The sequence below is a fragment of the Crocuta crocuta genome, unplaced genomic scaffold (genome assembly GCF_008692635.1).
Source record: "Crocuta crocuta isolate KB4526 unplaced genomic scaffold, BGI_CrCroc_1.0 scaffold657, whole genome shotgun sequence".
Classification (NCBI taxonomy): domain Eukaryota; kingdom Metazoa; phylum Chordata; class Mammalia; order Carnivora; family Hyaenidae; genus Crocuta; species Crocuta crocuta.
Genome location: NW_027529583.1, coordinates 1,779,677 through 1,793,448, shown reverse-complemented (window position 1 = coordinate 1,793,448; position 13,772 = coordinate 1,779,677). Strand labels below are relative to the sequence as shown.

General features: G+C 42.6%; 1 protein-coding gene across 1 annotated transcript in view; it reads left to right on the top strand.

Moving 5' to 3' along the window:
* The window catches only part of CA5B (carbonic anhydrase 5B), an 82,437-nt gene that overhangs the window by 32,911 nt on the left and 35,754 nt on the right, over nt 1–13,772 (top strand). Inside the window, exon 4 of the mRNA XM_077761700.1 lies at nt 3,666–3,859. Within this exon, the coding sequence (XP_077617826.1) occupies nt 3,666–3,859 (194 nt within the window). The remainder of the gene's footprint in view (nt 1–3,665; nt 3,860–13,772) is intronic.

Sequence of the window (13,772 nt, the reverse complement as noted above, 5' to 3'; positions counted from 1 at the left end):
CAAGTAGCACTTTAGCAAACTCGGTTTGAATAATAAGAACTTTAATTTATACAACACTTACCAGCTTTTTTGAGAGCTTTTTCAGCCCTTAGACTATTTGAAGTCTCAGAAAGAGTCAACGTCTTATATAGCATTACTGAACAAACGTTTCTCCTCCTCTGGTTCTGGATTCTTTCTTGCATAAGATCAAAGGTATACATTAAGCCTTACTCTTACATATTTCAGTTCATATCATCCTTGTACTCTGCTGATCTGCAATGATAAATTATACAGTTTCATGCTGCACATAGTCTTACAAGTTAGAAAGAGCATAAAGGTCTTGACGTGAGCTCTAATCCAAGATTAGGGTGGAGATATCAAGAGAGAGGTGAAATGTTTACATGAAGGGATAGGCAGGTCCTGAGAAAATATCAGGTTACTGGGCTGTTTTGCTATGTTTTTAATTTTGGAAAACTGATTGTTTTCATATTCTGCCCATAAACGACACCAGAGGCTATTTCGTACAGATGATTTTTCTGGAGAAGAAACAATAAATTTGGAGATATTTTCCTATGGAAAACAATCATGGTTAAGTCTCTTAAGATGTCCACCATTTGCTTCAAAGTAATACAGAGAGGGGAAGTAGGAGGGAGGGTAGAAATAAAACATGCTTGGCCACCAACAGATGATTGTTGAAATAAAGTATTGGGTATAGAGGTGGTTTTATTATAGTATTTCCACTGTTTGTACAAATTTGAAGTTTGCCAAAAGAAAAAATTAAGGACAAAAAAGGAATAGATTCTGAAAGGAGGTAGCCAGTGGTCTATTATTTCATATACCTGCTCAGTTAATTCAGTTAATGAAGGGATTTGAAAATGAGGTACTTTTATTTGGCTCAAGACACTATCAAGATAATATCTTGGGGGACGGCGTGTGGCTCTGTCAGTTGAGCATCCGACTCCTAATTTCAGCCATGGGATCAAGCTCAGCATAGAGCCCTGCATGGGATTCTTTCTCTGTCTCTCTCTGCCCCTCCCTAGCTCATGTGCATGTGCACAAATGCTCTCTCTCTCTCAAAATAAATAAACACTAAAAGAAACAAGATGATATCTTGAAAGTTTATTACCAATCTATATTTGAAATCTGCATAGCTTAAGGAAGGTACATATTGACATACCGCCCCAGAATGTGTGTGTGTGCGAGCACGTGTGCGCACACACACACACAACACATAAAACTAAACAAGAGTGATTTAACGTTGGTTTGAGAATTTCTGATACTGTCGGCAGTGCACACGTACTTTCGGTGTCACTGGCCTAAAGACTCCCCGTAAGGAGTTAGGCCTGCCAAGCGAGGAGCCTCCATGGGATTCAGAACGGTCTCCGAGTCCCCTTTAATGCGGCGACCACGCATCTTTGCTTCCTGTGTTCGGTGTGTTCGTGGCAAAATGAGGTATACACAGGGTGCATGGCACCGGGCTGCAAGGCTGGCTTCTTGGCACAGTTCCCTTCACAGTGCTTGTCCAGACGCGTGGCTTGTTGATGGCCCTAAAGGGTTCTTCCTGGAGCCTTCATTTGTTCCTTTCAGGTGGTAACAGGAAGTAACTCTCCTTCCTGCTTCCAGGGGACACATTTCACGCGTGATTTTTTTTCTCTCTCCTTTCCCTCAGATGTAGACTTCTCTCCTCTTGCTAAGATCTAGCAACGTTAAGGACAGGAGCACCAAGGAGAAGAGCTAGTTCATAGCCGATTGAAAGCGTGAAGTACACGAAGACAGGAGAGGGTGAAATGAGAACATTTGCCTCATTGCTCAGCATTGCTAGGGATCATAATTTCTCTTTTTATGCCTTTGGCCTCCTCTCCTGCCCCCCGGCCCCATTGCCAGACAGTTGAGAGGCCGCTAAAAGGCTGAAGGCAGAACCTGAGCAGTCCCGGTTTCCCTTCCAGTATGATGTGCATTTCAGGAGGCTACGAGCAGGAGAAATGAACTGCACGCCGGGAAGGTAGAGTTCGTGCCTTGTCCGGCTTTGCACCCCGGCACCCAGCATGGTGGCTGGAACACAGGAAATGACGATGGATGTTGACCTGATGGTAGAACTCCCATCCCTGTGAGACCAGCTTCGGTTCATACTTAGGTAATTTCCTCCTTCAGATCGGGCAGAACTTCGGGGGCCTTCAGGTCCTACGGGTAGGGCTATGGGGCCTTTCCCTTAAATGACAGCCATTTGAAAGTGTTTCAGGAGTGTAAATGCCCCCACAAACGGGTGATGGTGACATCTAGGAAAAGGAAAACCCTTCGTACTGTCTGAGAACATGCTGGCAATCACTTCACAGCTTGCGGCTTCTGAAATTAAGATCCACACCTTTTCCGTCGCCAAGGAAGTGCGGCCAGGTCACTGAGTGGCCATCAGGTGCCAGACACGAAGAGATGCGGCTATGAGAGAGACAGACACGGTCCCTACCGCCACGGGGCTCCGTTGCCAGGAAGATGGCGTCCTAAAGTACATTCCTGATCGGGTATCCGACTGCAGGAAGCACCGTGAGGGAGGCCCCCTGGTGAGGGCCTGGGCAGGGGAGGCTCCTAGGAAGTGATGCTGGGGTGGAACACCTGGAGACAGAGGGGAATGAACCAGGCGGGGATGGAGGGAGCGTGCTCCAGGGAAGGAGGAGCATCTGCACCGGCCCTGCGGCCAGAGGGAGTCCAGAGGGAGCGTGGGGAGTGGGAAGAGCCGGCATCCGGGTGGCTGGTGCCCAGGCAGGAGCAGGCACTGGACATGGGGCAGCGGGGGCACAGCGCCACGCAGCCAAGCGTCACTCATGGTTGCTCAGATGGCGTCTCCAATAACTGCCAGAATGCATCTCGAGTAATCACTGCAAACACTCTGAAATCTATGCTGGAGTGAGTATGTAACCAAGAAAAAAAAAAAAAGTTTCATTTCTGACCTTGTTTGCCTACTTGGTATAGGGATAGGAGTTTTCAAGAAAAATGGGTGAGGCGTTATGGGGCTGGGGGAGGCAGGAAAGAGGCAGTGAAAATTAATATCGTAATTTCTGAACCCTTATGGGAAGCATGGTCTTCAGGGACTTTGACTAGGAGCATGTGAGGGGGAGAGAGGTCATCAGTGCAGTCAGAAATGAATATTCACATCGAATCTACTTGCAGATTAGTTCAGGATTAACCTCCTTTCCCCCATGATTGAGGAATATACTGTTATGCATAAAACTGGCAAAGAGTCACAGAGCATTTAAGCCTAGATTTCAAAACTGCCTNTGGAAGGAGCATTGATCTTTGGAGCACTAATTTATATATAACTTCTTATATATAAATACCATGCTGGATATCCAACTTGATTTTCAGGGAATGAATGTTTTTCTGTTTGTTTGTTTGAAGAAACTACTGTAAACGGTCTTTTCATTCTTGTGGGTAAAGAAAAAATGGTTTCTCTGGATCTCTAATATTTGCCAACCCTAAAGGAAAGGCAGGGCTCCTGAGTCAGTCATCCAGATCCTGCCAATGAAGTGACGAATGAATTTGAGGAAGAGGAGTGGATTAGCTCTTGACTCATTCCCCCTTCACCCCTCCCCGCCATGTGTGTTCATAGTCCGAATGTTGTTGTCCTACTCAGCTTCCGACGATGGTCACCCTCAGTCGTTCACAGCTTCACCCCCTCTGTTTCCTCCCTGCAGGTTGCTGGCTTCCTGCACGTTACTGGGGCCTGATCGAGATTTCAGGCTAAGCATGGTGGTGATGAGTAGCCTGAGGGCCATTCTGCAGGCCTCTCCATGCAGGTCACCGTGGAGAAGATTCCAGATCCCCAGCTTCCTGCCGGCGCGGCCCTGCAGCCTCTACACCTGCACGTACAAAGCCCGGAACCGAGCCCGTGAGTACCCGCTGCCTTCGAGAGAGAGCGAAAGGCTGCTTTCCTGGCCATCACGTGTGTGCTGCTTCTCCACGTGCTGTCGGGGGCTTCCAGAGCAGGTTCTGTGCCTTAACCGTGAGAACAGTGACTTGTTTCTCTCTTTGTCTCTCAAGTAAATGTGGAAATTCTTCTCCCCCAGGGTTCTTGAGATGTAGTTGCCACATAAGTCGTGTAAGTCGAAGGCGTGGGGTGTGATGACTTGATACACGTAGGGTGCAAAACCGTCATAAGGGTCGGAGAGTGCTCTTCTCGACTCATTTGAACATGTTAGAAGGATGCCGCGCGGAAATAGGACGCGGGAGCTGTCCCGGTTTCGGGTGCTTTGGAACCTGTTCTGTGCTGTTGTTGTGGGCACTGGTCGTCTTACTAACGCCGAGCCACAGACCGAGAATTCTTTCCGCGAACCTTAACGCTCTGCAAGTTGCATCTTGGTGTTCGCAAGCAGGCCACTGGCTTCGCGCTCTGGAATGTTCTTTCCCGAGTCACAGAATGCCGAGTTGATTCCGGCTGACCAGCTTGCCAGTGTGCGCTGTGCTGTCAGTACGGCATCTGGGGAGGCAGCGGACGGTCTCTCCGGAACCCTCTCGCGTCCCGTNAGGGCTTGTCCGCCAGCCACTACTGCCGTGGGGGATGGGCCATTCTGTGTTGTTGCAGGTCAGGTGTGTACTGTAGGGCGATCAGCAGCATCCCTGCCCTGTATCCACCAGATGACAGTTGCACCCTCACCCAGTTCTAACAACCACAAATGTCAGCAGACGTTACTAAATGAGCTCTGCGGGGGACAGACTTGCCCTGGTTAGAAATCAGTGGGATGATGGAGAGAATAAGAATGCATGTATTTGTGGAGAGAGGAGTTTGAATGTGTAGAGGTAAAATGCCCAAGTACATTGTGAAAGAGGAATATTTCATAGTTTCCATTATTTTAAAGGAATCTATACAGATTTTTCAAATGTTGGCTTCCTTCTAGGCCTCGGTTTCTCCACTTTTTCCCTCTGGGTTTTCTGTCTTTTGACTTCATATGCACATACTAAAAAAAGAAGGTAAGAAAGGAATTATTTTATATCAGTAGTACTAATCTAGTTAAGTCCAAGGCCTTGAAACTTCTTCACAAATGCATTTTTATTATAGATTTACTTCGTTTCCCCTAACATTGACAGTGTTCTCATTAAAATGAACTGGTTGGAGTCATAATAAATTTCTGGTTGCTGGGTGTGGCTTCCTNGTTCTACTTTTTTTTTTTAAAAAAAAAAAACAGACTTGAAAGTTAAAGGTCTAAAGTCCAACATACATATGTCTGTAGGTTAGTTGGCTTCTTTTAGTGCTGATGGAAACAAAAAGTGATGGCTTGGGGAAATGTGGGCTCTCCTTCATTAATTGTTCACATTAGATGTTCTTGTTTGTAAGTTACTAAGAAAAACAGGCAACGGTCATGATTTGGTTTTGCTTTTGGCATATTGCACCGCCCCTCCCTGTTTTCACTGGGGAGAATATTGTAATTTCTGCTGCTCTGAGCCACTGAGCATGTCCTGTCCCTAAATCCCAGACCCTCTGCTGACGAATTGTAAAAACAGTACACATTGTGTCTGGAGGCTTAATACTCCAGCAGAAGGCCCGTTGTACACGTGTGTGACCAAGAATGACCCAAGATCATTGAGGGCCAGGAAAGATAACATGGAAAGCCCTTAGCTAGTGCCCGCCATACAGTGAGGACTGTGATGACTGGTACTCCTACTTCTCGTACTACGATTAGCATCGCCATCCTTCTCAACGTCAGAGCCTCAGTGCCTCCCTCCGATGTTTGAACAAGATTGGGTTAAGCAGGGTGAGGAGTAAATGAAGTAGGAGGATATGGCAAATTCAGGAAGCAGCATTTCCTACGGCCCTGCGCTCTGTGATTCACTTTCAGTCCCCGCCCCTCACGTCTCCGGGAATAACTGGCTGTTGATTCAGATCGCTGTTCATTGTTATCTCAAGTAGCAGACAGTGTTGACAGTCCTAATTTGAGGACTTGTAGTTTGATAAAATAAGATAAAAGCCTGCACCTGTTACCCAAGATGAAAATAAAATCAAATTCACTTAGTATATCTTCTACTGAAATCTATTTTAATTGTCACATAAAGCATTTAGTGTTAGAGTAGATCAGAAAATGAAGCCGAACAGTCAACAACAGAAAAATTTAATTAAAAACAGATCAGAGACCTTACTTAACAGACACGTCACTGAAGAAGATCTATAGGTGGCAAATGAGAATATAAAAAGATGCCCCACTCTGTGATCAGGGAAATGCAAACTCCAACAACCATAAGGTATCACCACACACCTATTACAATGGCCAAATTCCAGAACACCGACCATACCGAGTGGGTATGAGGATGTGGAACAACAGGAACTCTCACTTATAGGGGCGCCTGGGTGACTCAGTCAGTTAAGCGTCTGACTTTGGCTCAGGTCATGATCTCGCGGTTTGTGGGTTCGAGCCCCACATCGGGCTCTGCGCTGAGAGCTCAGAGCCTGGAGCCTGTTTCAGATTCTGTGTCTCCCTCTCTCTCTGCCCCTCCCTCACTTGGGCTCTGTCTGTCTGTCTCTCAAAAATAAATAAATGTAAAAACAAATAAAAGAAACTCTCACTTATTGCTGGTGAAAATGGTACAGCCACGTAAGATAATTTGGCAAGTTCTTTCAGAACCAAGTATATCCTTGCCATACAGTCCAGCAGCCACATACCTTGGTATTTACCCAGCATTGTTGAAAATTCATGTCTACACAAACCTGCCCATGGATATTTACCGCAGCTTCATTCCTAATTGCCAAAACTTGGAAGCAGCCAGGAGGCCCTGCCGTAGTTGAATGGATACCTTATGTATGGCATATCCAGACAATGCAATTTTGTTCCTCACTAAAAAGAAGTGAGCTATGAAACCATGAAGAGAAATGTAGGAATCTTAAATGCATATGACTGAGTGAAAGAAGCCAGTCTGAAAAGGCTACATATAGTATGATTCCAATTGTATGACCTTCTAGAAAAGGCAAAACTATGGAGGCACTAAAAATATCGGTAGTTGCCATGTGTTAAGAGTGTAGAGAGGGAAGAACAGGTGGAGCAGAGGACTTTTAGGGTAGTGAAAATACTGTGTATATTATGATGGATACAGATCAGTATACATTTGTCCAAACCCAAGGAATATATGACATCCAGAGTGAACTACAGTGTGAACTATGGGTTTTGGGTGGTATCATGTATCAGTGTAGGTTCGTGAATGATAACAAATGTACCACTCTGGCAGGGGTGAGTCATGATGCAGGAGGCCACGTGTGTGGGGGCAGGGGTAAATAGGAAATCACTATACCTTAAATGAATGAATAAAGTCCTAAAAAATTAAACATGAGATCTGAGACCAAAGTGACATAAATTTAATAACGTTTAATTCTTTTTTTAATAGTTTATTATAACGTTTAATTCTTAATTAAATATAAAGGATATCATCTAGAATTGAAAAAGTATTTTATTTGTTATTATTTCATTGATTCTTACTTTTCATGATCTTTAGATGGAAGATAAATATTATTTTAGGACAACATGGAATACAATGGCACTGTATGGGGGCGCCTGAGTGGCTCAGTCAGTTAAGCATCCAGCTTCGGCTCAGGTCATGATCTCACAGTTCGTGAGTTCAAGCCCCACATCAGGCTCTCTGCTGTCAGCACAGAGCACACTTCCTCTGTCCCCCTCTCTCTGCCCTGTATCACATCTAGCTACTAGCCCCGTGTGTGTATTTTCATGTAAATATAAACGTATTAAAATGTTATGGCCACATGTTGCCAGCACTTACCATAATGGAAACTTCCATCATCAGAGAAAGTTCTATCTAACAGGACTGGTCTTTATTATAGTTGAACTGCGTTTAGAAAGTTCTGTTATTTCTCCAATTAATTTTGAAGGGCAAAAATCCTAGAGGACAGTAGTAGTAAAAAGTTTGTTTTGCAATGTCTTCAACAAAGAACTCTGATAATCTCTAAATAATATAGATTTGGGATGCCCCAGATGGAATTTCTCATTAACATTCAAATAACCTTGAGAAACAACAGGCTGATTAAGAGCCCCTTGGAATTGTATTAATAGCTTTAGGGGTATCTGCAGCAACAAGGAGCTAACAAATAGCGCTGAACTGACCCCCAGGAATTGTGGGCTTTCGTCTCCTGTGCAGATGACTACACATGTATGCTGCGGTGACCTGGGCTCAACATCAAAGCCCTTTTACAGCCCTGCTGCTCTGAGAAGGCAACAATTTGTGATTCTGTGATGGCCCTTAACAATATCATATGGAAGGAGGCTGTACCTGTGTATCTTGTCACTGTGCTAAGCCCTCAGCCTACTAGAATGGTCTTCAATCCCATGAGGAAATTGGACAGCTCAAGAAAAAGTATAGTAACAGGGCAAGGCACATGAGAAAAAAATCCGAGGGCGTAGAATAACCATGTCCAGTAGGTAAATAATGTGAGCCACCAGTATGAGCCATATAGGCAATTCTGTATTTTCTAGTAACTACATCTTTTAAAAGAACAATGTCAATTGCATCTCAATAAAACAGAGGAAAATTAATTCTAAAATAGCAAAAACATAGGTAAAATATAGTATATAAAAGGGCACCTGGGTGGCTCAGTTAAGTGTCTGACTCTTGATTTCAGCTCAAGTCATGATCTCACCGTTCGTGAGATTGAACCCCGCATTGGGAATTCTCTCTTTCCCTCTCTCTCTACCCCTCCCCCACTCGTACTCTCTCAAACTAAATAAATAAACTAAAAAAAAAATGTGTATATAATATATAGGTAAAAACATTTTTGCCAATATATTTGTTGGGGAGGAAGAATATTTAACTTAGCATGTCCAACATATTCTCATTTTAACATGAAATGATTATAAGAATTCGAAATGAAATATTTTGCATTACTTTGTGCTAAGTCTTTAAGGTCCCTCACTGTTTTACATTTATAGCACATCTTACTTTGAACAATCATGTGGGGTGAGTCGTTACCTTATTACACAGTGCAGGTACAGAGAATAGATACCAAGGGATGCTTAATGTGGTGTGGGGTCGTCTGGGAAGGGGCTTGAAGTGATCTTGAGATCCTGTAGGATTTTAAGAAATGAGAAATGGGTAGATGTGATCATGTGAACTGTTAAGGGGGAAGAATTTCTTCTACCCAGGTCCTGCTAGCCAGACTGAGAATCGAATTGATATGACACAGATTAACAGGAGAAGATCGAGTTCAATAGCTTACATAAGGGAAATCCACAGACATGAAAATCCGAAGTATAGTGAGGCAGCAGGAGCTAGAGAGAGATGTAGGGGTCTGAAGACACAAAGGGGAGGAAGACCATTAGCAGGAAGGTGAGAGGAGATGCTTTGAAAACAAAGGTTGCCCTGTTCAGATCAGTCTCTTGGGGAAAGAGGAATCTCTGTTAGAAGCTCTCTTCCTGATATAAGCAAGCATTTGAGGGAGAGGTGTAGAGCTTTTCCTGAATCTGCTGGGGTTATTTGCTTTTAACGCAAAATAGCATTCATGCCAAAGTGGCCTATCTTGGGGCAGCCTACCCTTGGCCCCTACAGTTCGCTCCTCTGAAACTTCCCTGAAGTTTCACACAATAAGAGTTGAGCAGGTGTTGGGGCGCCTGGGCGGCTTAGTCGGCTAAGCGTCCGACTTTCGCTTAGGTCATGATCTCGCGGTTCGTGGGTTCGAGCCCCACGTCGGGCTCTGTGCTGACTGCCAGCTCGGAGCCTGGAGCCTGTTTCGGAGTCTGTGTCTCCCTCTCTCTCTGACCCTCCCCTGCTCACGCTGTCTCTCTCTCTCTCTCTCCTAGAAATAAATAAAAATATTTAAAGAAAAAAAAAGGAAAAAAAAAAGAGTTGAGCAGGTGAATCGGTCCATCTCACTGAACCAGTCTTCGTCCTGACAACAGGTCCGTTCAGCCAAGTTCATTTCATCTGTCCCGTGATGCAGATGTATTTTCAAAATTAGGCCTTTGGTTCAAGTTATCGGGTATTAAACAACAGACATTTCTGTGGAAACAAAAGAAAAACAATGGTNTACCATTAAAACTTTTTTATTTTAATTCCAGTATAGTTAACATGCAGTGTTACATTAGTTTCAGGTGTGAAATATACTGATTCAGCCATTCTATACATTACTCAGTGCTCACCATGGTAAATGAACTCTTAATCCCCTTCACCTACTTTACCCATTCCCTCTACTGCCCCTCTGGTAACTGCTAGTTTGTTCTCTATAGTTAAGAATCTGTTTCTTGGAGTGTCTCTGTTTTCCGTTGTTCCTTTGTTTTGTTTCGTAAATTCCACATATCAGTGAAATCATAAGGTACTTGTCTTTCTCTGACTGACTGACTGACTTTAGCATTATACTCTCTAGCTCCATCCATGGTCTTGCAAATGGCAAAGGATCTCATTCTTTTTGATGGCTTAGCAATATTCCGTTGTGTATACATGTACTTTTTCTTCATTCATCTATAGGTGGACCATTGGGCTGTTCCATAATTTGGTTTTGGTTACAATAGCCATTGTAAATAATGCGGCAATAAACATAGAGGTGCACATATCTTTTCAAATTAGTGTTTTTGTATTGTTTGGGTAAATACCTAGGAGTGCCATTATTGGATCCTACGGTAATTCTATTTTTACTTTAAGGAACTTCCATACTGTCTTCCACAGTGGCTGAACCAGTTTGCATTCCCACCAACAGTGCACAACAGTTCCTTTTTCTCCACATTCTCACCAACACTTGTTTCCTGTATTCTTTAATTTTAGCTGTCCTGTTAGGTGTGAGGTGATAGAACATTGTGGTGTTGATTTGCATTTCCCTGATGATGAGTGATGTTGAGCATCTTTTCATGTGTCTGTTGGCCATCTGGATGTCTTCTGCCCCATTTTTAAATTGGCTTTTTGGGCTTTGGGTGTTGAGTTGTAGAATTTCTTTATATATTTTGGATACTGACCCTTTATCAGATATATCATTTGCAGGGGCACCTAGATGGCTCAGTCAGTTAAGTGTCCAACTCTTGCTTTTGGCCCAGGTCGTGATCCAAGAGTTGTGGGATCAAGCCCTGCATCAGGCTCTGTGCTGAGCATGGAGTCTGCTTAAGATTCTGTCTCTCCCCACCCCACCCCCATCCCTCCTCTTGCTTGCACGTGCTCTCTCTCTCAAAAAAAAAGATATCATTTGCAAATGTCTTCTCCTGTTCTGTAGGTTGTCTTTTACTTCTGATGATCATTTCCTTTGCTGTATAGAAACTTTTTATTTTCATGTAGTCCCAATAGTTTATTTTTGCTTTTGTTCCCCTGCCTTAGGAGACCTATCTAGAAACATGTTGCTACAGCTGATGTCAGAGACATTACTGCCTGTGCTGTCTTTAGGATTTTTATGGTTTCAGGTCTCCCATTTAGGTCCTTAATCCATTTTTGAGTTTATTTTTGTGTAAGAAAGTGGTCCAGTTTCCCTAGAAGCGTTTGTTGAAGAGGCTGTCTTTTTCCCATTGCATATTCTTGCCTCCGTTGTCGTAGATTCATAGACTATATAATAGTTGGTTTACTTCTGGGCTCTTTCCGTTCCATTGATTGATGTGTCTATTTGTGTGCCAGTACCATACTGTTTTGATTACTACAGCTTTGTAGCATATCTTAAAATCTTGGATTGTGACACTTACAGCTTTGTTCTTCTTTTTCAAGATTTGTTTGGCTGTTCAGGGTTTTGTGTGGCTCCATGCTAATTTTAGGATTAGCTGTTTTAGTTCTGTGAAAACTGCTCTTGGTATTTTAATAGGGATTGCATTAAATATGTAGATTGTTTTGGGTAGTATAGACATTTTAAGACTATTTGCTCTTCCTGCTAGAACTTTTCATAAGGAATTTCTAGTTGAATTTTTAACAGCATCAAGGCCAGAAGCCAAGCCAAAACTTGCACCAAATACCTGCCAGACTTCGCCTGCAAGACCTATAGATTTGGGTGAATTCTTCTCTCCTTGAGGTTCTCCAAATATCCTGAGGTTCCCGTATACCTGCCAGGAAGTAACCTTCTTTATCTTCTGGTGTGGCTGCTGGGAATTCTGTAAGCAAGGTTAATGTTAGGGCTAATATTCCCAAGGAGCTTTATTGGCTCCATCAAGTCAGTCCTCGTTCCTTAAAGCTGTCTGGTAATATCGCAATCTATACAGGTATCAAAGACTACATTCCAGTCAAAGCCTTGCTAATATAACCAATGTTTCCAATTGTGTCCTGTTACAGGGGAACAGATTTTTTTTTTGAACTTATGCAAATAAATATATTACCATAAAAATATAAGAATACTAGGGGCGCCTGGGTGGCTCAGTCTGTTGGGTGTCCGGCTTCGGCTCAGGTCATGATCTTGCGGTTTGTGGGTTGGAGCCTCGCATCAGGCTTTCCATTGTCAGTGTGGAGCCTGCTTCAGATCCTGTCTCTCTCTCTCTGCCCCTCCCCTGCTGGTTCTCTCTCTCTCTCAAAATAAATGAATGAACTCAAAAAAATTTTTTAAAAATGTGTAAGAATACTCATTTTCTGAATTATGGAGGGTTCAGTTAGGGAGAAAAGAAAATGTTTTAATTCTGTTTATAACAGTATAACTTTTCAAATTNAGTCCCTTGTTTTTGTTTTGCTTGAATCCAGTTTTTCCACTAGTTTTAGAAATTCTTACCTAGTTCTGTTTTATGATCTTAAGGTTATCAGAAACCTGGGGCTCAAGAGTTTTTTCAGTGAATTTCACTGAAGTTGAAATACATTTGCAATGACATCCCATTGTAAAATAGTAACTGCCAATGACCAGAGTTAAAAATGGCCATGGTTGAAGATTTGATGAGAGTTCAATATGATGCAGTTTGTAAGGAAATTTGATTATTTCTCTAACACACAGCACTTCAGGATAATAACATACCAGGACATTAGATTTATAGGGGTTTTATAAACAGTTTTTAGGACACTTATTTTAATTGTATATCTTACCCAAATATAATCTAACAGGGTTTAATGTCACTTACTTAACAATACTTCTCATTTAATTTAATACACCAAATAAGCCTAATAAGTTTAATTTCTCACAAAATCTTTGAAGTGTTCCAGGAGTTTTCTCAAACAACTCAGATTGTAGTCAAAAGATTTCATTTCAGAAATCTGGCCATGTGTAGCAACATGGAGGGTGTTATGCTGAGTGAAATAAGTCAGGCAGAGAAGGACAGCTACCATATGGTTGCACGTATAGGAGGATTAGGAGGAACTTAACGGAGGACGGAAGACGGTGGAGGGTGAAGAAGGGGAAAAATAGTTGGGGAGAGGGAGGGAGGCAAACCATGAGAGACTCTTGAATGCTGAGAACAAACTGAGGGCTGATGGGGCTGGGAGGGAGGGGAAGGGGGTTGATGGGCACGGAGGAGGGCACTTGTGGGGATGAGCACTGGGTGTTGTATGGAAACCAACTTGACAATAAACTATTAAAAAAAAAAACAAAAGATTTCACTTTAGAATTTGATTTTGGGCTGTATGTCAAAAAACTATCAAAAGGTTTGAACATTTCATTAAATAGGATCTCTGATCATTATGAAACAATATTTAAAAATTCATGCAACCAAAGCTACAATAAAAGATATCAAAGGCAAATACAGAAGGTTACATAGCTGTGAGCAAATTTAGGAAAAGGAAGACTCAGGTATCTTAAGTAATCAAAGACTTCATAAACATAAAAATTATTTTGGAAAACAGAATCTTGTTTTTTAGGCAGATAACTTAAAAAGTAAAGAAAAATTTTGTTTATCTTTTCTTATAAAGACCAGATCAATAGTTTAAGAAATGTTTTAACA